This window comes from Lethenteron reissneri, unplaced genomic scaffold (assembly GCF_015708825.2).
Source record: "Lethenteron reissneri isolate LAM-NWPU_2019-01 unplaced genomic scaffold, ASM1570882v1 scaffold_1639, whole genome shotgun sequence".
Classification (NCBI taxonomy): Eukaryota; Metazoa; Chordata; class Hyperoartia; order Petromyzontiformes; family Petromyzontidae; genus Lethenteron; species Lethenteron reissneri.
This window is the reverse complement of record NW_026891376.1, coordinates 5,558,869-5,585,617: the sequence shown is the minus strand read 5'-3', so window position 1 is coordinate 5,585,617 and position 26,749 is coordinate 5,558,869. Positions and strand designations below refer to the sequence as shown.

At 51.0% G+C, this 26,749-nt stretch overlaps 1 protein-coding gene across 3 annotated transcripts in view; it reads left to right on the top strand.

The window, feature by feature from the left end:
* The window catches only part of LOC133362990 (serine/arginine repetitive matrix protein 2-like), a 60,830-nt gene that overhangs the window by 5,303 nt on the left and 28,778 nt on the right, over positions 1 to 26,749 (top strand). For all 3 annotated transcript variants that reach the window (XM_061581971.1, XM_061581970.1, XM_061581972.1), the window contains exons 2-4: positions 20,364 to 20,671; positions 22,397 to 22,483; positions 26,221 to 26,433. In XM_061581971.1, the coding sequence (XP_061437955.1) occupies positions 20,373 to 20,671; positions 22,397 to 22,483; positions 26,221 to 26,433 (599 nt within the window). In that variant the 5' untranslated portion in view covers positions 20,364 to 20,372. The remainder of the gene's footprint in view (positions 1 to 20,363; positions 20,672 to 22,396; positions 22,484 to 26,220; positions 26,434 to 26,749) is intronic.

The following is a 26,749-nucleotide window of genomic DNA, read 5'->3' as shown; positions in this document are numbered from 1 at the left end:
AGACAAACCTCCCCCAGGTAGCCTCCACAGTGCGGTAGAGGCAAGTGCTGTTAGTCGCGAAAAGAAGCAGTGCCTATGTACACACACACAGACAAAGCTCCCCCAGGTAGCCTACACAGGGTTGTCGGGACAAATGCTGTGAGCAGCGAATATCTGTAGTGCCTATATACACACACCCAGACAAAGCTCCCACGTGTAACCTCCAGAGACTTTAGGGGCAAGTGCCGTTAGTAGCGAGTAGCAGCAGTCCCTATGTGCACACTTGCACACGGACAAAGATTCCCCAGGTAGCCTACACAGTAATGTTAGGGCAAGTCCTGTTGTAGCGAGTAGCAGCGCCTATTAAGGCCGCCACAATGGCACACGAGGGGGTGGGTGGCGAGCACCACCCCTAGCTCGGCCGCCTTTGTCTTCCCCAGTGGCACAGACACAGACTCACTCATACACACACTCACCCACGCACCCATTTAATACACTCACCCATTCGATCACTCACCCATTCATACACTCACCCACTCACTCTCCCACCCACTCATCCATTCAATATTTCACCCACTCGTACACTCACCTATCCGTTCACTCACTCACCCACTCACTCACTCACTCACCCAAACTCACACAGACAAAGATCATCCTCACCATCATCACCATCCTCACCATCATCACCATCATCACCATCATCAACACCATCGTCATCATCATCACCATCAACACCATCATCACCATTATCATCACCATGTTCACCATCATCCTCACCATCCTCACCGTTATCCTCACCACCATCTTCATCATCATCACTATCATCACTATCATCATCACCATCCTCACCATCATCCTCACCATCAACACCATCACTATCATCATCACTATCATTATCACCATCCTCACCATCTTCCTCACCATCCTCACCATCTTCATCACCATCACTATCATCATCACCATCCTCCCAATCCTCACCACTGGACCACCAACGCCAACCCGCCTCACCCTCATGAATTATTAATGACATCATTCAATATTCACGACCTCATTTATTATTCACGTTCCTCTCATGAATATTCATGAGGCTCCACTGCCCAGCTGACACGGCACGCACACACACGCACACACACGCGTGAGCGTGTGTGTTTACACGTGTGTGCGTGCGCACGTGTGTGTGTGTTTACACGTGTGTGCGTGTGTTTACACGTGTGTGCGTGCGCACATCTGTTGAGGAGCGGTGGCGCCACCCGCCTCAAAGACCCGACTTCGATTCCCGCTCACAGAGAATTCCTGAACCGGTCCTGGGACTCCCCTAGGTCGACTCAGCCTTGAACGAGTACTTGGTGCGGTGTGTCCAGTATCAACATCAGACACCGGGGGAGACAAAGGCGGCCGGGCGGGCGTGGTGCCTTCATAGGCACAGCTATTGCCGCTGCTCCTCGTTACTAACAGCAATTGCCCCTACAGCCTGATAAGGCGATACGGGGGACCTTTGTGTTCGCTTGTGTGTGTAAATGTGTATACGTGAATTCGATGTGTATTCTAGCAATGTTCTAGAAGGGTCAGAGAGCTGTCCCTGTGTCTCACCCCGTGTTTCAACCCCGTTTCTCTGTGTCTCTCTACGTGTATATGTCCCCGTGTCTCCATCTCCCCGTGTCTCTGTATCCCCGTGTCCCCAGGTCCCCGTCTCGCCATGTCGCCATCTCCCTGTGTCTCTGTGTCTCCGTGTCTTCATCTCCCCCTGTGTCCCCGTGTCTCACCCCGTATATTATCCCGTGTCTCATTTCGTGTCTCACCTAGTGTCCCCAGGGTGTCCCCGTGGAGACCCCAGGGTGTCTCCATGGTGTCCCCAGGGTGTCCCCGTGGTGTCCCCGTGGTGTCCCCGTGGTGTCCCCAGGGTGTCCCCAGGGTGTCCCCAGGGTGTCCCCGTGGTGTCCCCGTGGTGTCCCCGTGGTGTCCCCAGGGTGTCCCCATGGTGTCCCCGTGGTGTCCCCGTGGTGTCCCCGTGGTGTCCCCGTGGTGTCCCCAGGGTGTCCCCGTGGTGTCTCCGTGGTGTCCCCGTGGTGTCCCCGTGGTGTCCCCAGGGTGTCCCCATGGTGTCCCCGTGGTGTCCCCGTGGTGTCCCCGTGGTGTCCCCGTGGTGTCCCCAGGGTGTCCCCGTGGTGTCTCCGTGGTGTCCCCAGGGTGTCCCCAGGGTGTCTCCAGGGTGTCCCCGTGGTGTCCCCGTGGTGTCCCCGTGGTGTCCCCAGGGTGTCCCCAGGGTGTCCCCGTGGTGTCCCCGTGGTGTCCCCAGGGTGTCCCCGTGGTGTCCCCGTGGTGTCCCCATGGTGTCCCCGTGGTGTCCCCGTGGTGTCTCCGTGGTGTCCCCGTGGTGTCCCCAGGGTGTCCCCGTGGTGTCCCCGTGGTGTCCCCAGGGTGTCCCCGTGGAGAACCCAGGGTGTCTCCATGGTGTATTAACGACGCCTTTGATTTGCTACGCCCTATCGATGCAATAATTTCAGGACAACCAAGGACATTTGAACCCTATGGCGGACCCCGGTGTCCCGAATAAACGGAAGTCAAAATCGTAATTGATTAAGATCGTAATTGATTAATTAATCTTTGGCGATTCCGTTCCACCGCGCACATAAACGCCGTGACCCGCCTCGCGCGGGTCATTCTGCTATCGTGTCGTCCAAGCGCAGCCGTAGTCATCAACAAAACGTTGAATAGCGCATCGCGTAGAGCTCTTCTAGAGGAAGAGATTGCCGTATCGTTCGCCTTCAACAGACATACAATTACGTCGCAAAGCAATTTATGCGAGAGCCATAGGGGGTATGGGACCCCGGGGTCCCGCCATAAGGTTCATTTACTCAACCCCGTAGTTCACCGACTTAGCCACGGAGACCGCAGCGACAAAATCGGCTCCAGCCCTCACGCGCGCTCCCGCTCCTGGGTGACCTGGGTGACCTGGGTGATCTAAGTGACCTGGATGACGAAGCAATGCGGCGTAAGCCCTGGGGTTGGTTGTGCAAAATCCGCTCTCGAGGTCGCGTCGCAGCGTCGGGGATTTCGCCCGGGACTCAACGTGCAGTGCAACAGTCCCAGGATTCAACGTAGGATCAACCTCAGCCTTGGTTTTGTGCTCTCGACGACGCTCTGAGCGACTCCACGCGGCTGTTGTCTCTGGACTTGGTCGATTGCTCTCAACGGCGCTCTCAGCAACTCAATGCAGCAGCAGTCTCTGGATTTAGTCGCTTGCTCTCAACGGCGCTCTGAGCGACTCAACGCAGCAACAGCCTTTGGACTTGGTTGTAGTCCATGGGCCCAGACCAACAAAAATACCTATTGGTAGCACCTGAGGTGGCAAAGTCTAGTAATGATATTTGTAATCCTCCATGTGTGCGGGACATATTCTGATATGATAACCTTTGCGGAGTGGCAGCTTAGTTGTAGTTACAATTACTTTTATACCCACACCCTATGACAGGCGTCTGGAACGATGAAATGGGCAATATTACTGAAAAACTACCTAGACAAAAGCCAGTTAGGTCACAAATTGGTTTTTATTGGTTTAAATACACAAAACAGGATCATAAGGAATACCATAGTGAGGTAAGGAACTACTTGGACATTATAAACATTGACATTCGCTTTTACTTATTCAATGATACATGTGATCCCATATATATATCGTTAGTGATGGGTATATGTGAAGAAGGTTACATTATTGTTATCAAGCTCTGTGTGTTCTTAAATGGAGTTAACAAGGGTAACCAAGTCCAGAATCACAACACTGTGCATCAATGTATACTACTGCTACCACAGTAATACCATTAGAATCACCACCCTGTGCCACTCTTCAAACTGCTCGTCTATCTCGTCATCTGATTCACCGAGTTCAAAGTCAGGTTCTGGATCATCCTGCAGTTTTTGTAACCTGCACATTCCTGTGCATGACAGTCCATTTTACAGGCACGTGCAGCTTGGCATTTTGCATGAACGCACACACTTGCATGCTAGCAGTTCCAAGACCACATCTGGTGTGAGTGGGGAATGCAACCAGTAAATGGCCAGCTTACCATCATCGTCTGTCCATCCATACTCAGGAGGGCTTGGCACCACAGGGTTAGCCTGCAGACAGCACTTCCAGATTGCTGCCTGATAGTTGGCTCGTTGAACATGCATGAAGAGACAGTCTCTGCATCATGACAGCTGGCTGGACTCGACTTCTCCCCTTTTGGTGCAGAAGAGCTGTTAGCGCAGTTTGTTCACCTCACCAGTGCTGCTGTTAGCAACATACATGCGACAGGTGAACTGCTCAATTTTCTGGAACAGGTCATCACTCACATTCCATGACTGCCCCAATCGACTAAAAGTCTCTTGGCAGTATGTGTGCTTTCTCACCATCTTCAAGGCATTCAGCTTCCCTCGACCGGGAATGCACTGACAGTGTCACAGCCTGTGAAGGCGTGTAAGCCAATTAGGCTGTCACAGATGCTGTCTCCAAGTGACCTTGCCAGTTTGCTGATATCTACAAACCGCGTGCGGTTCTGTGTCCCACACTTCTGGTAGATGGGACAGGTGACGTCCTTCTGGAATCCAAGACAAAGCACCATGACACCAGTGTCCTCAGCTGTGATGATAACTGCCTTTGAGCCCACATTTGCTGCATGCAATCAATGCAGGAGCAGACGGGTGTCAGCTTTGATTTAAAGCTTTCGTGACTGCAGATATTCATATTCTTGGTTCTTTCGGTAAAGTCACGTAGAAGGGAATTTAAAAAATATATATTTTTATTATTTTATTATTTTCCTTCTACGTGACTTTACCGAAAGAACCAAGAATATGGGTGTCAGCTTCTTCATGCGTGGAGTGCAGTTCTGCTATCTCATCTTTTGCCAACTTGTCGCAGGTTTCCTCACAGGTCATGGACAACACCTTGCCATGCAGCATCTCTCTGTATAGTGGGAGTTTCCGCTCTTCCACCAGAAACTACAAACCGCACGCGGTTTGTAGATCTTGTTGGAGGGACTGCACAGGAATTTTCTCCACCGCTGGACGTGGTGTCCCCCTGCAAGGTTCTTGTACTGGAGAGTGGTGTCTGCACCCGGTTCGGTCGTTCAGCATCTTTGATCGAAGTCTGTCGGTAGACATCGCAAACAACATCAATCATTTTTCGATTTAAAGCTTTCGTGACTGCAGGGATTCATCTTCTTGGTTCTTTCGGTAAAGTCACGTAGAAGGGAAGTAATAAAATAATAAAAATAAAACATAATAAAACAATTCTCACGACGTTTCGGCCACAACGCAAGCAGCCGTCCTCAGGTGAAAACCAGGTCCGTCGAGGCGACAGAGTCTGAATGAAACAGCACATATATCCTCCAAGCTCGTGTGCTGTTTCATTCAGACTCTGTCGCCTCGACGGACCTGGTTTTCACCTGAGGACGGCTGCTTGCGTTGTGGCCGAAACGTCGTGAGAATTGTTTTATTATGTTTTATTTTTATTATTTTATTACTTCCCTTCTACGTGACTTTACCGAAAGAACCAAGAAGAACATCAATCATCTCACTCTGTGCCCCCTCGTGGAGGACCTGGGTCAAGGCTGACTCTGCCACCTGTGCAAAGGTTTTGTTGCTGCCATTCATTTTAAGGACCAGGCTCATCCCATCAATGTTGGAAGTAAATGGGATTGAGAAGTCTTCTGCAGGAGACACATTCTCTTCAAGCTCTCTGGCAAGTACAGCCTTGTTTTTTTTTCGTAGGGACCCATCAGCATTTGCCAGTGCCCGTAGCAGTGGGCCCAGTGGGTGGGCAAGGACATCCTTCATATTCACCTTCCTGCTTTCAGCCACCAGGATCATGTGGCTGAACAGTTTTGCATCTGCTTTGAGAACCACATTCTGTGCTTTCTTTACATGTGCTGTTTTTGTGCTGATATTGGAAAATATCTTCAGACTTTGCTTGGTCATCTTGTCGTGGAATTTCACAGATGGTGGGTCCTCAGCTAACCTTGTTTGCCTGAATACCTGGTAGGCCTCTTCTCCCATCTCAAGAGCTCTCAAGATATCCCTGGTCACATCAGGTGGAACCACGGTGCCAGTGGAGAGGCTAACCAGATCTGTCTCATCAGGGGACATAGGATTGATCCAGTTATTCTCCATAAGGTCAATGAGAGATTGGACATCTGCTTAATCTCTCTTGATCCTTGGACCCTGTAGATCTGGATGGGACAGTTTGGACCTTCCTTGACCTATCATGTCTCTCAGCTGTCTGAGGCACGTGCTTCTGTACTCAGCTGTTAGGTAATATTTGGCCACTGGCTCCTGGCTTTAAGCTGAATCCCTTTGTCCCTCCAGCTGTCTGGGTGTCTTTGTTCACCGTTTCTTCTATAGCGTGGTCAACAAGGATTCGGCCAAAGGGATTAGTGGAGCCCAGTTGAACTGAGATGCCTCCTTCCATGAATTCCGTGTACACATCTGGTGTGTGATGGGCAGCTGAGACATCTGGTTAGAGTAGTATGGGAGGTAGCGTTTATAATTCATCCTATCATAAGCGCAGCACCATGGGATCATTGCTCGAATGCTTGCCAAGTGCAGCATCCAGTCTCCTCTCTGGATGCTCGGATAAGCCCCAACAAGATTTCAACCATGTCCAAATAGGACATCCAGAAAGTCGAGAGGTTGCCGTTTCCACCTCTGAGGAACTCGCGGTAGACTTCAAACTGTTCCATGATGCGTGTACATGCGCTGTTCTCGAGGACCTCCTTCAACGCGGCTAGAAGTGAGATCAGTCATTGTCATCACTTAAGCATTGCCAAAAGCTCCATCCTGATGAAGAGGAACAACTCATTGTATGACTGATTCATAGTAGCTTCGTACTGGGCTGCGGCATAATTATCTTCATTGCTGGCAACCTCTTCTTTGGAAATCTCCTCTTTGGTGTACAGTCTATAGCATGACCTGTGGTAGTGCCCTTCAGCTGCTACAAGGTCTATACTCACAATGGCAAAGATTCTGCTGTCCGTTTTATTTGTGGTTTCACTCCTGATCTTGCATCAGCTCACAGTTCTCGACACTGTACCAGTACTTCTCTCGTATTCTTTCCCTTGGCATATTTGTTGGTTTTCTGACAAAATATGCACTCTGCGTCATAAGTCCTCGACGTGCTTGTGGCATGTCGAGCTGTTCTCTTAGATTATTTATCTTCCAGCAGAGCCACTGGCACTTTGCTTCTCTTTTGCAAGGATGCCATCAAGAACTATCTTCATAGTGAAGATACTGCGACACTTTCTGTGGTAGTAGATTTCTGGAATTTGTCCCTCAGGAATGTCTTTTGCCAGTTCCAAAACTGGTGCATGATTTCGTATCTGAGCTACCCTGAGCAGAGTTCTCCAGGAGTCAACACTCTGTGGTGACACCAGCTTATCTGTATCATTAGAACAGTGGATGATGCACTCCAACCATGGTCGCTTTGGTAGTGGGTTGTTACTTGCTTGTTCACCAGTGGCCATATTCAGTCAGTTTTCACCTGCACCATACAGTACAATAAGAAATCATAATTACTTTGATGCAAAACCTGAATTAATCTGTCAGTACTTTGGTTACACATTGATGGCAGCAGAGAGTTACAACCCAAAAGAAAAACTAACATTGATAAAGGGTAAAATTCATCTGAACTAATCTTAACTAAATTAAGGGGAGGTACTACAGGTGAATAGGCAAGAAAAAATACTGTCCTTTTATTTGAATGAAAAATTACCAGATGCATTTTCACAAAAATATAAGATTTTTTGTATTGTGACTTTCTCCCCATTCATGTATGCATATTACGTGTTATCTCATTAAATAAGCAAAACATTGAATATTATGTAAAACACAATAATGACTTAGTAGATGAAGTCATAACTTTTTGGTTTGTTTTAATGTGATCAATACCTAATTGGTTGGTAATTTACATAAGCTTTTGTCAAAATATTGTTATTTCAGTGAATTATGTTAAAATACACTTGACACATGTTAAAAAACAGGTTTTTCGCCTATTTTTATTTGATATAATACCACATAAAATTAAAATAACAAAAGATATGAAAAAAATCCCTCTGAACATTTCTAGCTATTTCAAGTAGGAAGCAGTATATAGAATTATGTGGCTTTACCTATTATGAAACATCGAGTTGTGAAACTCGGCATGCAAAATGTCATTTTGAGACAATCGCAATGCCAGTTCTAGCATTGTGATGCTTGTCGCAATGAGATTTGAGAGTTATACTTGGGTTCCCCTCTTATTGCCATGACAGCAAAGTAAATAGCCATATATGACTAAGCTAAACATCTGCTCCTAGAGAATAAGATTTTCAATAATATACAATTCAACTAGGTTATTTCTTAAAAGCGGAGACAAATGGCGATGAAAGATGCAAACAACCGCTAATTTAAGGCTTTGTTTACTTGGCGAAGTTTGTATACAATCGTAAAAACGAACTATTTATAAAATTTGTTACTGGTAATAATTGTGTGCATGTTATGAACGTTTACAATTTACAGGCAAAATATAAAAAATATAAAAATTGACAAACTGGACAAAAAATATTATTTTTGCCTGTAGTACCTGGCCTTAACTAATAAGCTTAACAGGTACATTAACAATATATTGAGGGTAAAGTTAGCACTTTAGATATCTTTACTGAACATAAATAATACAGAACCACCAGTACTTGCCTCACCTGCCAGTAAATGATCATGAGCAAACAAAACCATGACGTTACCATAAAACCATCACGTTACCATACATAGCAGGCGTTACCAAAAATATTTCCAAAATAAAAAAAACACAAGATCCAGGTCCGATTCAGTACAGTACACAACATCCATGATCTAATCCCATCTGTGAAAGATGTCATTCCTGACATGCAATATCCTGGAGTCTACAAACTAAGTTGCACCTGTGGTGATTGTTACATTGGGGAAACGAAACGACATGTCTCGGACTGTGTTCGCGAGCACAATGCAGATCTGAAACACGGCAGGACTACCTCCGCCGTGAATGACCATTGCTATAACGCGGTGGGCTCGCATGATATTGTTTTTTTCCGAGACCAAGGTGCTCTGCAAACCTTCGGGCTACTATCAAAGGTTTGTTCATGAAGCCATCCAGATATATAAACATAGACATAACTTCAACCGAGAAGATTGATATAAATTGAGCAATCATTGGAAGAATGTTATTAACCAGGTGTAATAAAAGACTCGGACGCTTCTCTCTGTCCTGTGTCCTTTATTTGGGTTCGATCTCTTTTCCCTCACGGCACTCCCCCTTACTCTTCGCTCTGCAGCCGCAGGCTACTATCGCTCACGTAGCCCACTTCACAGCACTCCCCTATATACTCTTCGCTCTGCAGCCCCCAGGCTGCTGTCACTCACGTAGCCCACTCCCTCCTTGCTGACCCGCTGCTGTCTCGTCGTGCAGACTCCCCCGCTGCTCAACTCCACCCTTGCAGACCCGCTGCTCTATCTGCAGCCTCCTCGCTGCTCCTCCAGCCCCGGGGTCGGTCACCGCTGGCCGACGGTGCCGATCCTCGAGGTCTGTGTGTGTGGCGATCTCGCCACACTCTCTCTCTTCCCCACTCCGCCCTGCGTGGCCTTACACTTTCCCCAGTCTCCGATCACCCCCTACTGCTTCCGGTTTCTCGCCTTATAACCCTGAACCCTGTCCCCCACGTGACGTAACTCCTCCCCCCATGACGTCACTTCCGGAAGGTCGTTTACGCCCGCATTACACCACCCTCCCCCGTAGAAAAAATCCAGCCGACCTCGGCTGAACACAACTCCAACAATAATGCGAGCGAACACGACCGTATACAAAAAAAACAAAAAAGACACAGAACACACAATATTATATCGAAGAACAAGAACACAACACAATATTTAACGAAATGTGAGGGATTTTGAGCGGGTGCGGGTCGCCGGACCGTCCCGGACGGTCCGGCGGCCCTCCCGCCGAACGAGAACGTGGCAGGGTCTTAAGAGCGACAGGTTGAAGTTCGTCTGTCGTTATTGGAAGCCTGGCAACGTCCCGGTCCCCCAATCTTGCCGGCTCAGCATCAGGGGCGTCCCGCAATCGCGTCCGCGGCGGGGTTGGAAGGGCTGCGGGCCTCAAAGGTTCCGCAGCCGTGTTAGGCGCACCCCGAGCTGAGTCGTCTTTCCCCTGCCACGTTACGGCCGGCTCGTCTGTAAAAGGCACAACAGGCGCTCTTGCAAGGTCAGCAGGCACAGGCAAAGGCGCGTCGGCAGCAACAGACCCCGGCAAGGCAATCTCAGGAGATGACGCATCAGGTCGAGGGGCCACGTATGGTTTCAACCGAGATGTGTGGACGAACCAACGCCGAGATCCAAACCGAACACGCGCCGACTGTGGGTTGGGAACCTCAATGAGGCGAACCGGGCCCTGCCATGGTTTGTGTAACTTAGGAGAGGCCGCACCTGTGGACAATGAAGCCAGGCCAGGTCCCCCGGTTTCCAGGGGCATTCCCCTTTTGAACGGCGCGCACACCTCTCATTCCGAGCCTGGGCTTTGGCCGTAGCCACGCGGGCCCCTTCCCGCGCCACAGTGACTCGGCGAACGGTGTCCTGAATATAGTCAGGCAGAGGCTTGGCAGGTCCCCTCATTCCGGTTCCCAACTGTTCATTAATCGGCGGTACGTTTTCACGACCGTACATAAGAAAAAACGGCGATTATCCTGTAGCCGCGTGCGGCGTCATACGGTACGCAGAAAGCACCCCAGGGATATGCAAATCCCAATCCGATTGTTTTTCACTAACCGTATGGCACAACATGGCGGACAGAGTCCTATTTAGCCGTTCCACCATACCATCCGTTTGCGGGTGGTAGGGAGATGTCCGAATTTTCTTTGTTCCAAGAGCCGCACACACCTCCCCCAACAATTTAGACGAAAAATCCCGGCCTTGGTCCGTAAGGAGTCTCTCCGGCGCCCCCTTGTCCATAACATACCCAAAAAGAAAGGCGTCTGTGATAGACGCCGCTGACTGGTCAGGCAAGGGCCAGGCCATCGGCCAGCGGGAGAGGTACTCCACCCCTACCAGCAAATATTTATTTCCCCTAGCGGATGGCGGAAAGGGTCCCAAAATATCTAACGCCACCAACTCATTAACTCGAGACACTTGAATAGATTGTATAGGCGGCACATATGGATGTTTAGGTGGCTTACGGCGGGCACAATCGGGACACGCACGAACGTGTCCGACGACATCCATCGTCATGCCGTGCCAATAGTAATCTCGCTGCAGCGTCAATAGGGTCTTCTGCACTCCCAGATGTAAAAGCGTGTCACAATGCAGAGTTCTAATCAATTCGTACCGCAATGATGTCGGTACAACAAGACGCCAGCGTTCCTGTATCCCTTCCCTCCACATCAGCAAGCCATCACGGAGAGCAGTTTCCGGCACACCCCCTTCTCCCTTCACTGGCCGCTTACGTAATGTCAGCAAAGAATCATCCAACATTTGTTCGCGGATCCACACGGACCTCGGAAGATGTAAAATGCCATCAGCCGGTACCCCATCAGCCGGCCCCGGCTCAAGCGGAGCTTCAGGCACCTCGACTGCCAACGCGACAGGCTGAGGGGGGTGCTGAATCGGCCCACACCTATGCGTCCCTGACGCACACGCGCAAGGGGATCGCTGCGGCAGCCTGGAAAGTGCGTCCGCATTAGCGTGACGCACTCCCTTCCGATGGTGAATTTGGAAGGAAAATTCCTGCAGCGTGTCCAACCACCGCGCCAGCTGGCCGGACGGTTGGTCCATTTTAAGCGCATACTGCAAGGCCGCGTGATCCGTGCGAACAATAAACGAACGACCGTACAAGTACGGTCGAAATTGGCGGAGAAAAAAAACAATAGCCAAAAGTTCCCTGCGTGTGACGCAATAGCGGGTCTCAGCTGGAGACAAAACCCGGCTACCATACGCCACCACGCGTTCCACACCACCCTTGGACTGAGACAACACCGCCCCAATACCCGTGTCACTCGCGTCCGTATCCAGAATAAAGGGATGTTCAAAATCCGGATAGTCCAACGTCGGCGCCGTAGCCAATAGATCGCGTAGGCTTCGAAACGCCGCCTCCTCTGGCGGTCCCCAAGCAAATTTATGTCCTTTTCCCGTAAGGAGATGCAAAGGCCTCGCGATCGTAGCAAAGTTTGGAACAAACCTCCGATAGTATGAAGCGAACCCCAAAAACCGACGCACATCCCCCACCGTGGCAGGGGTTGGCCAGTCACGGACACATGCAGTCTTGTCCGGATCCGTGGCCACCCCATCCACGCTGACGATGTGCCCCAGGTAACGCACGGAGTGTTGCAGTAGGTGACATTTCTTAGGCTTAAATTTCAAATTAGCAGAGCGCATCCTGGTGAACACAGCCTCAAACCGCGATAAATGCTCGTCAAATGTGCGGCTGAAGACGATAACATCGTCTAGATATATAAGACACGTCTCCCACTGCAACCCCGTAAATACCAACTCCATTAACCTCTGAAAAGTGGCAAGGGCCGCATTCAGCCCCATCGGAAGGCAGTTAAATTGGAATAACCCCTGCGGCGTACGGAAAGCTGTTTTTTCTCGCGAGGACTCATCAAGGGGAAGCTGCCAGAAGCCCGAAGAGAGATCTAGCGTCGAGAAAAACTTCGCCCCCGACAAGGCATCGAGAGAGTCGTCCATACGCGGCAGGGGATATGCATCTGCTACCGACACTTTATTTAATTTACGAAAATCAACACAAAATCTCAATTTGCCATCTTTCTTTTTGACCAAAACAACAGGCGCGCCCCATGGGCTGTTAGACGGAGATATTATGTCCGCAGCCAACATGTCATCCACTGCCCCTCGAACATGCTCGCGTTCCGCCGGACTCATCCGGTGCGAGTTTAACCGAATAGGGGCAGCGTCCCCTGTGTCAATATGATGGTAAAGCAACGAGGTGCGTCCCAAGTCCAAATCGTCAGAGCTAAACACGTCAGAATAGCTGAATTATAATTTACGAATCGCACAACGTTGTTCCCCGGAAAGAGCCGAATTTTCTGCACACAATTCAGCGATCCAGCGATCATCTGCAGCTCTGGCCCCCGAAACACCTCCAACAACTCCCCGGCTGGACAAATTATCATGAGCTGTAAACGCAGTAGTGGCATGTGCCACAACAGTACCCGCCGGCACACACACGCTTTCGGTACTCGCGTTAAGCACTTGCAAAAACGGCTGTTGGTCTGGCCGGACAATAGTTTGTGCCCCAACCAGTGCCGATCCACCCGTAATAGCGGCGGACGGCGACAACAAAACACCAATCGCTCCTTGACGACCAGGTACAGGCTTCCGATAACGCAAGGGAATGAGTATCTGTGAGCCAGGTGGAATATCAACAGACACCTCGGACAACGTCTGCACCTGGGCGACAGGATCAGGTCGCCCCCAGGCTGATGGCAAAAACGCAATTTTTCGGCCTTCCGGTAGCTCAATGCAGCTCTCATTAATTCTAATCAGAATGGGCATTCTGGCCAGAAAATCGGTCCCTAACAAACAAGGAACCGCAAGAGACCTCGAAATTAACACAATTCCCGAGGCAGACACTCCCCCGATAGCGATGTTAGCGTGCACCTGGCCCACAATGCCTATGCTACCCCCGTTCGCGGCGATGCAGGAAGCGTAAGCTGGACTCACAGCCTCTGGTGGGATGTTCAAGAGATGAAATATTAAATCAGAAATAATGGTCGCGGACGCTCCAGAATCTACCAAAATCCGCACGTCCACCCCTTGTATCGACCCAGGTACGGTGGACGAACCGGTAGCGGCCGTGACAACCCGCCGAGCCAGCTTACGCCACTGCGTTACCGAGCAACAAGGCACAGTCGATGGGCTCCCGTTATTAACAACACCCGGATCGCACGACAACGGTGATGAATGAGGTGTCAAGCCTTGCCGGGTGTCTGGTGCGCACCGACTTGCCTGTGCTGGCGAATCCTTTCCTGGAGCGGCCGCAGTCGAGGCCTCCTGCTGGGGCGGACCCGGAACGCGGGCCCAGCAGTCCCGAGCGTAATGGCCCTTACGCCCGCAGCGGAAACAGTCGATGTCGTTACGGCGCGCTGCGGACGCCCCGTCCCGACGCGGCCGTGTCGGCGGCGCAGCCCGTGGCCCCGGCCCCCCTCGGCCCGTCCACGGAGCCGCGGCAGCCGACAGCTCCTGCGGGCCCCTGTCGTCTGGCACATAAACTGCCTTTTTGGGGTCCCAACCCAAGGCTCCCCCGTCGACGATAGGCCCCCCCGTCCACGCCGTAACCTGCTTCCACCGGCGCAGGTTGAATTGGGCATCTAGACATTTGGCCGCAGCCCAGGAGGTGAGCTTCTCATGACCACACACCGGCATAGGAATGCCGAGATCCCGGGACAGCTCCAGCATCTTCCCCAGGATGAGAGGTTCCAGCAGGTCAGGCTCCGTCTCCGGGTATGCAGCCATAGCCAGTTCTAGCACCGCGCCCCTATACGCCACCGGAGACTCCTCGGGTGCGCGCTGTCGTTGCACAAACCGGCGATGAGCATCGTCCGGTGGTTCGTAAGCGTCAGCCATTTCGGTGAATACTCCTCGCAACGTTTTCTTCTTTGCGGCTTTTATGGAGCGGAAGAATCTAACAGACTCATCATCGAGAAGAGTCGGAAGAACTTCTAATGCCTCAGCGTCAGTCCACCTCGCCGTGCGTACCGCTGCCAAAAATCTGCAGGCGAACGCGCTCCAATCTCCCCCGATGGAGAATTCTTTTACAGTCGGCAAGTGGCGACTGCGACCTCTTGGCGCGCTCCCTCCAGCCGCTGACTCCTCGGGTGGCAGATTCAACATGGCGTCCCAACGTGGTGTCGACAAGATGGCGGCCTTACGCCGAGAAGGGCCCAAAATGGCGGCTTCCCGCCTTTCCTCGTGCGCCACGCCCAAGATGGCGTCCTCACGCCGCGTGGCTGATGGCGGCGACAGCGAAGACAACCCGGGCTCCTGCGGACCACCAACATCTCCTCCAGACGCCATTCCCGGCGTGACGAGCTCACACAATTGTGCAAGTACGTTCTTGAGAGTTTCAAGTTGCTCCGCCATCTGACTCCATCTTAAATCCACGTTCTTTAGTGAAGACGGGTCCGCCGACGCGACGACCTCTTGGACCCCCGGACCCGCACTCGTCCCAGCACGGATCTCCTCGTATGTCGGAGTCAGGTCCACCGTAGGAGGAAGGTCTTCGTCGTCGGAAGAAGAAGCCGATGCCGGAGACGAAATAATCTTTTTTCTCAGTTGTTTTGCCATGCCGTTACACTTCCAACACCAGTGTAATAAAAGACTCGGACGCTTCTCTCTGTCCTGTGTCCTTTATTTGGGTTCGATCTCTTTTCCCTCACGGCACTCCCCCTTACTCTTCGCTCTGCAGCCCCAGGCTGCTATCGCTCACGTAGCCCACTTCACAGCACTCTCCTATATACTCTTCGCTCTGCAGCCCCCAGGCTGCTGTCGCTCACGTAGCCCACTCCCTCCTTGCTGACCCGCTGCTGTCTCGTCGTGCAGACTCCCCCGCTGCTCAACTCCACCCTTGCAGACCCGCTGCTCTCTCTGCAGCCTCCTCGCTGCTCCTCCAGCCCCGGGGTCAGTCACCGCTGGCCGACGGTGCCGATCCTCGAGGTCTGTGTGTGTGGCGATCTCGCCACACTCTCTCTCTTCCCCACTCCGCCCTGCGTGGCCTTACACTTTCCCCAGTCTCCGATCACCCCCTACTGCTTCCGGTTTCTCCCCTTATAACCCTGAACCCTGTCCCCCACGTGACGTAACTCCTCCCCCCATGACGTCACTTCCGGAAGGTCGTTTACACCCGCATTACACAGGTAAAACCTTAACCGCTTTATAGTTTGCCTTCATATCCGCATCTCCAGTTTCTTCAGCCTGCTACCCCCAGCCCCGCTCACTTCCCATCCCCGGCATTTTGTCGTGCTCGTGTCGGAGCTTGCAGCTCCCCACTCCCCCTACCCCACACCCCCACTCTCTCTATCTCCCCTCCCTGGCTCCTCCCCCCTCTCTTACCTATATAGCCTCTTGTTACAAGCAGCACTTTTTTTTGCCCACTTCAGCACTTGTTTCTTGCTGTGGTTGTCCCACCTGATGACGGACGCTTGTGTTGCGCCAGAAAACGTCGTGATTCAATTATTTTTATTTTATACTTACGTGACTTTACCGAAAGAACCAAAGAGTATGGATTCCTGCAGTCACGAAAACTTCAAATCTAGAATGAGCAAACAAGCTGCTAGAAACAGACGGAAAACAGACGGAAAACAGCGCCAATCTATACCAAAGTTAACTAAGTCACTGAAATTGAAGAACAATAAATGAAAAAATATGTATGAAATGCATGCCTTGGGGACACACATTCTTTTTGTAAATTATGCATTGTCTTAATTAACAGCATAGGTGTTGGAATGTTTTATTTGTAACGTCCGGGCAAATAGGCGTGATTGCGATAAGTGCGAGGAAAATTTAACAGCTGCTCATTTGGAAAGGTTATCACGTATTATTTTACTTCTGTTGGTGTAACAAATAAAATAGCACCATTGAAGTTTTTCTACATTGGGTGGTACCGATATCTGGTCTGGCCCAAGGACTTGGTTGGTTGCTTTCAAAAGCGCTCTGAGCAACTCAACACAGTGACAGTCTCTAGACTTTGTTGGTTGCTCTGAACAGCGCTCTGAGCAACTCAATGCAGTGGGAGTCTGTGAATTTTGTTGATTGCTCCCTGCAGCCCCCCGGGCACCTCAACGCAGCGACAGTCTCTGGACTTTGTTGGTTGCTCTCAACAGCGCTCTGAGCAACTCAACTCAGCGGCAGTCTCTGGACTTTGTTGATTGTTCTCAACGGCGCTCTGAGCAACTCAACGCAGCGACAGTCTCTGGACTTTGTTGGTTGCTCTTTGCAGCCCTCTGAGCGACTCAATGCAGCAACAGTCTCTGGACTTGGTTGGTTCCTCTCAACCGCGCTCTGAGCGACTCAATGCAGCGACAGTCGCTGGACCTGTTCGGTTGCTCTCAACCGCTCTCTGGACGACTCAACGGACGAGCAACTCCGGGCGCCAGCCTGCCGGCAACAACAGCAGGAGCACTTCCAACGACCCACAGCAACAACAGTGTGGGCCACCGAGCCGCCCGCATGACAGCAGCATCCCCTCCCCCCCGGCCCCGGCAAACGCCGACCAACCCGTGTCCTCCGTACACGCGGTAGCGCTCGCTTTTGTGCACAAATTTGGTCCCGACCTCACAGCCGCTGTCAAAAACAACGACTTACATTTGTTTGTAAAGGCGCCTTCCACTGATGTCTCAAGGCGCCTTGTTAGAATGAGGATACAGAAATGGCAAGAGAGACAGTGAAGCTAAACATAATAAACCGAATTAAGAATATGATGTGGTTTTAAGACGAGACTTAAAAAAGTATGCACACTATCGGATGTACGAATTAGAGGCTGACCGAAATTCGGTTTCGGTTTCGACGCCGAAAGTTGGCAAATGGCCTCTTTCGCATACTTTTGATTTCGGCCGAAAGTCAATTTGTAACTTTCGGTTTACTTTTGGTTTCGGCCGAAAGTAAATGTTTTACTTTCGGTTTGGTTTCGGTTTTGGCCGAAACTGATATTGACTTTTGGCTGTCATTCGTCAACCGAAGATCTATTTTTAGAATATAACACTCGTGCTACGTCTATCACTCTGCCTATCGGCTGGTCAGTCGGCGCTAGGCAATCCTATGAGATAGGCTGCAAACACACACACACGTCAGCAGCAGCAGCTTGGGAGCGAGGTGACAGCCACAACCATGGTCTGCTAATGTATATACGACCGGTCAACAGACGGTAGCCTGTCTGGCTGAATGCAGAAAAACTGTTGTTTCTTATCTACAACATTCGTTTGTTTGGATATAATTACTAAGTATGTAACACCAAAAGATTTTATATTTAGCGACTCTTAATGCAGGCTCTGAATGATTATATTCTTAGGTTTTTTTCGGTAAAGTCACGTAGGTAAAACATTAAAATTAATGAAAGTAAAATAAAATAAAAATCACGACATTTCGGAGGCAACACAAGTCTGCGTCATCAGGTGGAACCGTCACAGCCAGATTTGCTGCATCAAGTGAGGCAATGATTCAAGATGTAATCCCTTAAAAGCAAGTTGAGGGGGGAGGAGAGGGGGGGGGAGCTTATCAGAATGTGGTAGCCAATGAATGGAACGTATCGGGAGGGAGGGGGGCGGGGCTCAAAGGCGGCACGAAGTGTCACGTAGAACGCATCGGGAGGGGGAGGGGGGCGGGGCCAAAAGAATGGACGACGTGGTACACGAGAGTCGGCGACGTGGACGTGGTTGTGCGCAAGCAACTACTGCTGCACACGCCAACGCATTGGACAGAGAGGGGGAGGGGAGGCCAAAAGAGAGTGTGGGGTGCAAGTGTACGTGGACATGTGTGTGTACAAGCACCTGTTGATACACATGATAGAAAAGAACGAAAATGCCCATGTTTATACCAGTGCTGGCTGAACAATGAAGAGAGTACTGTTAAACACTGGGGATGTTAACACTCGGTAAAGTAAAGTAAAATAGTGCCTGTCAGATAAGATGGTCCAAAAATGTGTAATTAAGTCTTTTTTGCGTGGTTGATAACATCTTTCCAATGATTACTAAGTTTGTACCCATCATCACGGTTGAAATTATGTCTGTGTTTGTATATTTGTATAGCTTCGTGTACAAACCTTCGTGTACAAACCTGGCTACCATCAAAGGTTTGTACACGAAGCCATATAAATATACAAACAGACATAATTTCAACCGTGATGATGGGTACAAACTTAGTAATCATTGGAAAGATGTTATCAACCACGCAAAAAAGACTTAATTACACATTTTTGGACCATCTTATCTGACAGGCACTATTTTACTTTACTTTACCGAGTGTTAACATCCCCAGTGTTTAACAGTACTCTCTTCATTGTTCAGCCAGCACTGGTATAAACATGGGCATTTTCGTTCTTTTCTATCATGTGTATCAACAGGTGCTTGTACACACACATGTCCACGTACACTTGCACCCCACACTCTCTTTTGGCCTCCCCTCCCCCTCTGTCCAATGCGTTGGCGTGTGCAGCAGTAGTTGCTTGCGCACAACCACGTCCACGTCGCCGACTCTCGTGTACCACGTCGTGCATTCTTTTGGCCCCGCCCCCCTCCCCGTCCCGATGCGTTCTACGTGGCACTTCGTGCCGCCTTTGAGCCCCGCCCCCCTCCCTCCCGATACGTTCCATTCATTGGCTACCACATTCTGATAAGCTCCCCCCCCTCAACTTTCTTTTAAGGGATTACATCTTGAATCATTGCCTCACTTGATGCAGCAAATCTGGCTGTGACGGTCCCACCTGATGACGCAGACTTGTGTTGCCTCCGAAATGTCGTGATTTTTATTTTATTTTACTTTCATTAATTTTAATGTTTTACCTACGTGACTTTACAGAAAAAACCTAAGAATATGAATCCTTGCAGTCACGAAAGCTTCAAATCTAGAATCTGAATGATTAGATCTAGATTTATTTTTAATTTAAGTAGCATTGCATCATGACATATTTCATAAATCTTGTGTTTGGTAACTTCGGTTATATACCTTTCTGATTTGGTCTTGGTCGAAAATGTAGTTAAACTTTCGGTCTGGTTTCGGTTTCAATCTCGGTCGGCCTTTAGAACGAATTTACACTGGTAGGGATTTCCACAACTGTAATTGGCTCGTGCAGGTGCCCCCTAATCGGAACCCCACAACATCATTTCATAACTCCCAGCTTCTTGTTGACCCCCACATTCCACCAATCACGCACTGCCCCATCGATTAATCATCTCACCCCACAGCCATCCGGCTTGACCTGACTGGACAACTCGTGCCGCACCCCCGGTCAAGGCCAGACTCTGTGGCACCTTGGCTTCCGGAGATGGGGCGTTTGGGGGATTTCCCCCCCATAACTGCTCACTCCCCTTACCTCATGTAACCTCGGCCACCCCGCTTCACCCCAGGGCGACAGTATTTGTCTATACTGTTACACCTATGTCTCTGTGTCTCACTCCGTGTCTACCCACGTGTCCCCGTGTCTCTTCCCATGGTGTCTCCAGGCTATTTCCATGAACCGCATGTCCCCGTGTCTCACCCTGTGTTGTTTCCATGTCTAACCGCGTGGCCCCGTGGTGTCTCACCCCCCCACCCCCCATGTCTATGTCCCCGTGTCTCACTCCGTGTCTAACTGCGTGTCCCTGTTGTAACTCTCTCCCCACCCCCCCACCCCGTGTCCCCAGGCTGTCTCCATGAACCGTGTGGCTGCTCCCCTGGCGTCGCGATCAGGCGAGGGCAGGCTCCACAGCGGGGGCGGCACCAGGCCAGAGACCGCGACTGGTGGAGATGGCGGAGCAGCGCCGGTGGAGGATGAGGCTCACAATGGCCTGATTGGCTCCCGGGGAGCTGCCGGCGGGGATGATGATGGCGGTGACGATGACGGTGGTGGTGATGGTCGTGGTGATGGCGGAGACCTGGCCGAGAATGAAGCTAGGAGACAACGTGTGGAGACAAAGTGTGCGGAGTTGGCCGAGATGATGTGGGAGGAAGGGTGAGGTCCCCCGGGTGTTTCCCTGTGTCCCCATGTATGTGTATGTATGTTGAACTTTTTTGCACTGTAAATGGCCTACTGCGCTAAGGTGCAGGGAAGGACAACAAACTCTATGTGTCCCCGTCTGTCCCAGTGTGTCTCGGTGTGTCACCATGTGTTCCCGCGTGTCTCCTTGTGTATCCATGTGTCACCACGTGTTCACGTGTGCCACCATGTGCCCCCACGTGTCCCCGTGTGTCTCTACGTGTCCCACTGTGTCCCCGTATCACCCCGTGTCTCCGTGTATTCCCATGTGTCTCCGTGGGTATCCATGTGTCCCTGTGTGTCACTCAACTTGTGTCCCCGTTTTTCACCGTGTGTCTTCTTGTGTCTTCGTGTGTCTCTGTGCGTCCCCGTATGTCTCCGTGTGTCTTCCTGTGTGAGAGTGTGTCCCCACGTGTGTGTTGGTCATGATTGACACACACGTGCCACAACCAGGGGGAGGGGTAGAAACCGGTCCGGACCGGTCGGGCCAATGGCGGTTGGAACCCCTCTGAGGGGAGGGGGATGGCGGAAGCTACGATCCCCCGGAACCCCTTCTCTCAGGTAGAAAGAGTATATAAGGCGGGTCCCTGAGAGCGCGAGTCAGTCCGTCTCAAGCCGAAGCCAGAAGCCGCCTGAAGAAGAAGAAGACCCTGGACCCCAAGCCGCCGACGTCCTTCTAAAGGCTGGGGCTCAGTGCGGTGGAGAGGTCGAGAGGTTAGGACCCTGAGGTTCCCTCGGCCTGATGTCCTTCTAAGGCCAGGTCTGGACGGGCCAGTGGTCAGGGACTCACCGGGCCAGCGGTGGGTCAGCCTCCCCTAGGTCTAGCCAGCCGGAGGGCCAGAGTAGACCGAGTTGTAGGTACGATAGCCCGGAGGTTGTACCTCCCCAGGTTGTGGGTGAAAGGGGCCATTACCCCTTTGTGTTAGGGTTAAGTGTAACTGTTTGGTATAATAAACCGTGTTGCCTCTACGAAGACTCTGTCTCCCTACAAGAACATTACACGTGTATCCGCCTGTCCCGGTGTGTCACCCTGTGTCCTTACACAGATGTGCATCTGTGTTTCTCTGTCTCTCTGCGTGTGTCTCCACGTGTTCCCGTGTGTCCCCGTGTGTCTCCGTGTGTCTTCGTGTGTCTTTGTATGTCTCTGCATGTCCTTGTCAGTCTCCATATGCCCTCGTTTGTCTCGATGTGTCTCGATGTGTCTTCATGTGGTGTCTCCGTGTGTCTCAGCGTGTCCCCACGTATGCCTCCGTGTGCCTCCCCATGTGTGTCTCTGTGTATCTACATGTGTGTCATTGTGTGCCTGTGTGTCTATATGCGTTAGCGTGTGTCCCTGTGTGTCACCGTGTGTCCCCAGGTGTCTGCGTGAGTCCCCCCACATGTCCCCTTGTGTCTCTATGTGTCCCACTGTGTTCCCGTATCACCCCGTGTCCCCCCGTGTCTCCATGTATCCCCGTGTGTCTCCGCGTGTCTCCGTGTGTATACGTGTGTCTCCGTGTGTATCTGTGTGTATCCGTGTGTCTTGGTGTATCCCTGTGTGTCCCCGCGTATGTCTCCGTGTGTCTCTGGGTGTCGCTATGTATCTGCACGTGTGTGTCTGCGTTTGTCCCCGTGTGTTCCAGGTGTGGCCGTGAGGACATAGAGGTGAAGGTGTCTCTGTGTGTCCCCGTGTATCTCCCTGTGTGTCCCCGTGTCTCCCAGGTGTGGACGTGAGGACATAGAACTGAAGGTGTCTGCGTTCAGGAGACTTCTGCTGAACAAGGAACTCGAAGCGTCGCAACGGAGACGGTGAGAAACCGGGAAATAGACACGGGAATAGAGACATGGGGGCAGTCAGACACGGGGACATGGGCACACGGGGACACGGGGAGAGAGACACGGGGACACAGAGACATAGAGACACGGGGACAAGAAGACACAAGGAAATTGAGACATGGAGAGATGGGGACATGGGGACAGGGAGACACTGGGACAGGGGGACATCGGGACATGGGTGAAACGGAGACATGGGGACATGAATACACGGTGACACGGGGAGTCGTGGGTGTGTCTCTGTACGTATCGGCAGGGAGCGGTGGTACAGTGGTTAGCGCTGCAATGCACTACTTCGAACCCAGCAGATATCTGAGTTAAATTTCTGCTCACAGCCACCACCACCACCAACACCACTTAGTGTTGGCAGCAGTGGTTATCTAAACCGGTCGGCCCTAGGCCTCCTCCCCTAGGTCGACTCAGCCTGAAATGAGTACCTGGGGCAATGTGTGTATTAAACGTCAGCACTGGGGAGACAAAGGCGGCCGGGCGGGCGTGGTGGTGCTGGCCACCCACCCACTCATGTACCACAGTGGCGGCCTTCATAGGCACTGCTACTCGCTACTGACAGCACTTGCCCCTAACAGCACTGGGGGGGCTACCTGTTTAAAACTATTAAACTCCTTTTTATTTTACCAGGCAAGGCCCACTGAGCTATGTTGCTCTTTTTCAGAAGCGACCTTGCCACAAATGATAGCTCAAGGAAGTGGCTGATATCGTCATCACGTGGGAATTTATTGCAGCCAAATACTCTAAACACGTGACGTCGATTCTAAATGTGGAGGGAAAAACCGGAGGACCTGGAGAAAAATCCATGCGACCACCACGGTGATGCAGACTCCAAATACACAACAGCAGCAGGCATCGTCATGGTCATGGGATTGAACCCACGACCTCCTGTATACCAGGAGAGGTAGATAGCATATCCACAGTGAGAGAGAGAAAGAGAGAGACGCAGACTCCAAATATACAACAGGCGTCGTTAGGGTGACGGGATTGAACCCACGACCTCATGTATACCAGGCGAGGGACTTAACATTTCCTAGCCACCATGGAATTTAGAATATTTCTGCATCAGTATCTACGAACCTCCTGCATACCAGGCGGGGAAGAAGATGACAACCTGCTCAAGGTCTTCCCTGCTACGTGTGAAAGCACAACGAATGTCATCACACAGACGGCCAAATGCCCGACAGAGGTATCCCGGCCTGAAAAGCAACAGCACAGAGAGCATTTCACAATGTCATAATGGGCAGCAGCAGAAGACCAGCACTTGCTCTATGACGCAAAAGACCGTGGTATTTTCAAGTCGGCGAAGTGGAAAAAGTGCTATACGTCCTATTTATATTTTGGAATCTGAGATCAGCTGAATGGGTGAATTTAACTGCGGACTTGGAAGAACAGTTGGAATGATACCTCCATGCGCAGTCAACTACCGTCGCTTCGTTGGTCTCATTTAGGAAGTTGCCAAGGCCAAGATCGCAAGAGGCATCAGAAAGGTCTTCACTCCATGTTGAACTCCAGAAAGCGAACAGTTTTTCCAGAAATTCAATGCTGATAAGAAGCAGGAGACTGCAAAAGCCTTACTCGAGTCACTGAATTTGCAAAGAAAAGAAAGATGGCGCTTTACAGTTGAAGCACTTAACTTTGGAAAATTTTGCCGTAAGGCCTGGCGCCTCCTGAGGTTGATGGGAGTTGCCACAACGCCAGCCTATTAATCTCCGCAAGTCAGTCCTGACGAGATTGCTAGGCAACTTATCAACAATTCACGAACTTCAATCGACAAAAGCACAAGACGGCAAGTCTACAAATAACTTTATTGCACAATAGATAACTGCGAATAAATCTATGAATTCTCCCGTCCATTCTCAGTGTAGGAAGTAAATGCCGGTATTGCCCAGTTGAAATGCAGGAACGCATCAGGTCGTGACAATATTTATCCAGAATTCATAAAGAACTTGGGAACAAGAGCAAGAAAATGGCTAACTACATTATTAACTGACATCCATTCCACAAGCATAATTCCAAAGGAGTGGAAAGAGGCAAGGATAATAGCTATTTTGAAACCAGGCAAGGACGCATCGGATACTCAAAATTACCGCCTTATCTCCCTAATCAGTATCTACAAACTAATGGAGTGGCTTCTGCTCATAAGGTTGATGTCCACGCTTGAGGAAGTAGTTCCCCAGGAACAAACAGGATTTAGAACTGGTCGTATTTGTTGCGACGAGGTGCTTGCCTGAACAGGACACATCAAAACCGGTTTCGAGCGCCAGCTCAAAACAGCAACAGCTTTCATCGACCTCTCTTCAGTTTACGATACCATATGGTGGAAAGCACTCCTGCTGAAGCTTGTGAGAGCCATGTCTTGCTGCCCGACAATTGGACGAATCACCGAGATGCTGAGAAACCGATGGTTCACCGTCTATCTTGGTAAAGCTGCCAGCAGCCCACGAAGATTGAACAATGGACTCCCGCAGGGATTAGTTCTGACACCAGCGCTGTTCAATCTCTAGGCGAGCGACATTCCAGCGACATCTTGCCGCAAGTTCACATATGTGGATGATATTGCATTTGCAACTCAAGCACAGAAAATGGGGGACACTGAGGCAGTCCTCGAAAATGACCTGAAGACTCTGGAAGAATACTTCAAGAATTGACACCTTAAGCCAAGCCCATCGAAGAGCATCGTCTCTGCCTTCCACCTGAACAACAGACAAGCTTCGAAAATGTTGAAAATTAACTTCTGCGGAGCGAAGCTAAGGCACGATGAACACCCTCGGTATTTAGGAGTTACTCTGGATCGGACACTTAACTACCATCACCACCTCAAACAAGCTAAATGTAAAACGAAAGCACGAGTGAATATTATTCAGAAACGTGCAGGAACAACCTGGGGAAGCGGTACCAGCATGTTGAAGATATCGACGCAGGCCTTTGTTCACTCCACTGCGGAGTACTGTGACCTAGTGTGGGGTGCAAGCCCTCACACGAACCTTGTCGATGCCGAAATTAACAACGCGCTTCGTATCATCAGCGGTTCCCTAAAGTCTACTCCACTCCCGTGGCTTCCTGTGCAGGCGGATATCGCTCCGGCCAACATCCGACGTGATGATGCGACGACACGGGAGTATAGCAAGATAATGAAAAACTTCACCCTGCAGCTCTATAAAGATGTAAAGGAACTCCCACATCCAAGGGTAAAATCTAGGAAACCGTTCTGGATACGTGCCTGCGCTCTAGCAGCCAAAAATAAAGACGTGGCAAACAAAAACATAATTCACGATCCGACGGTGGAAGTTATGGGATTCTCTCTTCCACGATGACTTTGGACCACGCTGAACCGCCCTCGAACACAACTCAGCAGATGCGTGTACACGTTCCATAAATGGAAGATCAAGGAATCGCCCAACTGCGACTGTGGAGAAGTCCAAACACTCAAGCACATCACCGATGAATGCTCCATCCATGCATATCTTGGCGGTATCGCTGAAATCCACACTGCATCGACCACATCATTGGACTGGATGAGGAACCGTTGCATTCATTTATGAAGATCATTAAGAAAAAAGAAAAACTGTTGCTTTTCACAATGCCATACGATAGAAGAAGCCACGATGGCGTTTACAATATTTTTGCCTCAGAATCTACGAACCTCCTGCACACCAGGCGAGGTACATAACATTTCCTGTGTCTGTGCGTCCCGCGTGCAGGGCTGAAGATGCCGTGCGGGCTTTGAGCAGCGGAGGGGAGGGGGAGGGACGGGAGGGGGAAGGGGAGGAGGGGGATGGGGAGGAGAGGCAGAGCAGTGGGAGGGGGGCGGCGGTCGCCACGGAGACGCGGGGCCCCCCCTGTAATGGGGCTCAGGGCGAGCGGAGCGACCCAAGCGGCAGGAGACGGCACAGGAAGGGCGCCCGGAGGCGGCGGTGAGAGCCTCTTCCCACCTCGAGAGAGAAAGACCTGGACTGCCCCCCCACCACACACACTAACAACAACCGCCATTCGCCACTAAGTAGCCGTGACATCACCACGGCGCTTGTGCAAGGCCAGGTGCACTTTAAAGCCAGGTGAAGTGTTGAAGGCTCGCTTGCAGGATGTTATGGGACATACCCAGCAGGTGCCAGGGGTCGACTGACTGAGATGACTGGCTGATGCACCACCTGTGCCCCCTACTGTGCCAACTTGCTGTGCTTTAGCCACCCGGCGCTCCGCTCGTTATTGTGAGCATCGCTCCTCCGCCCT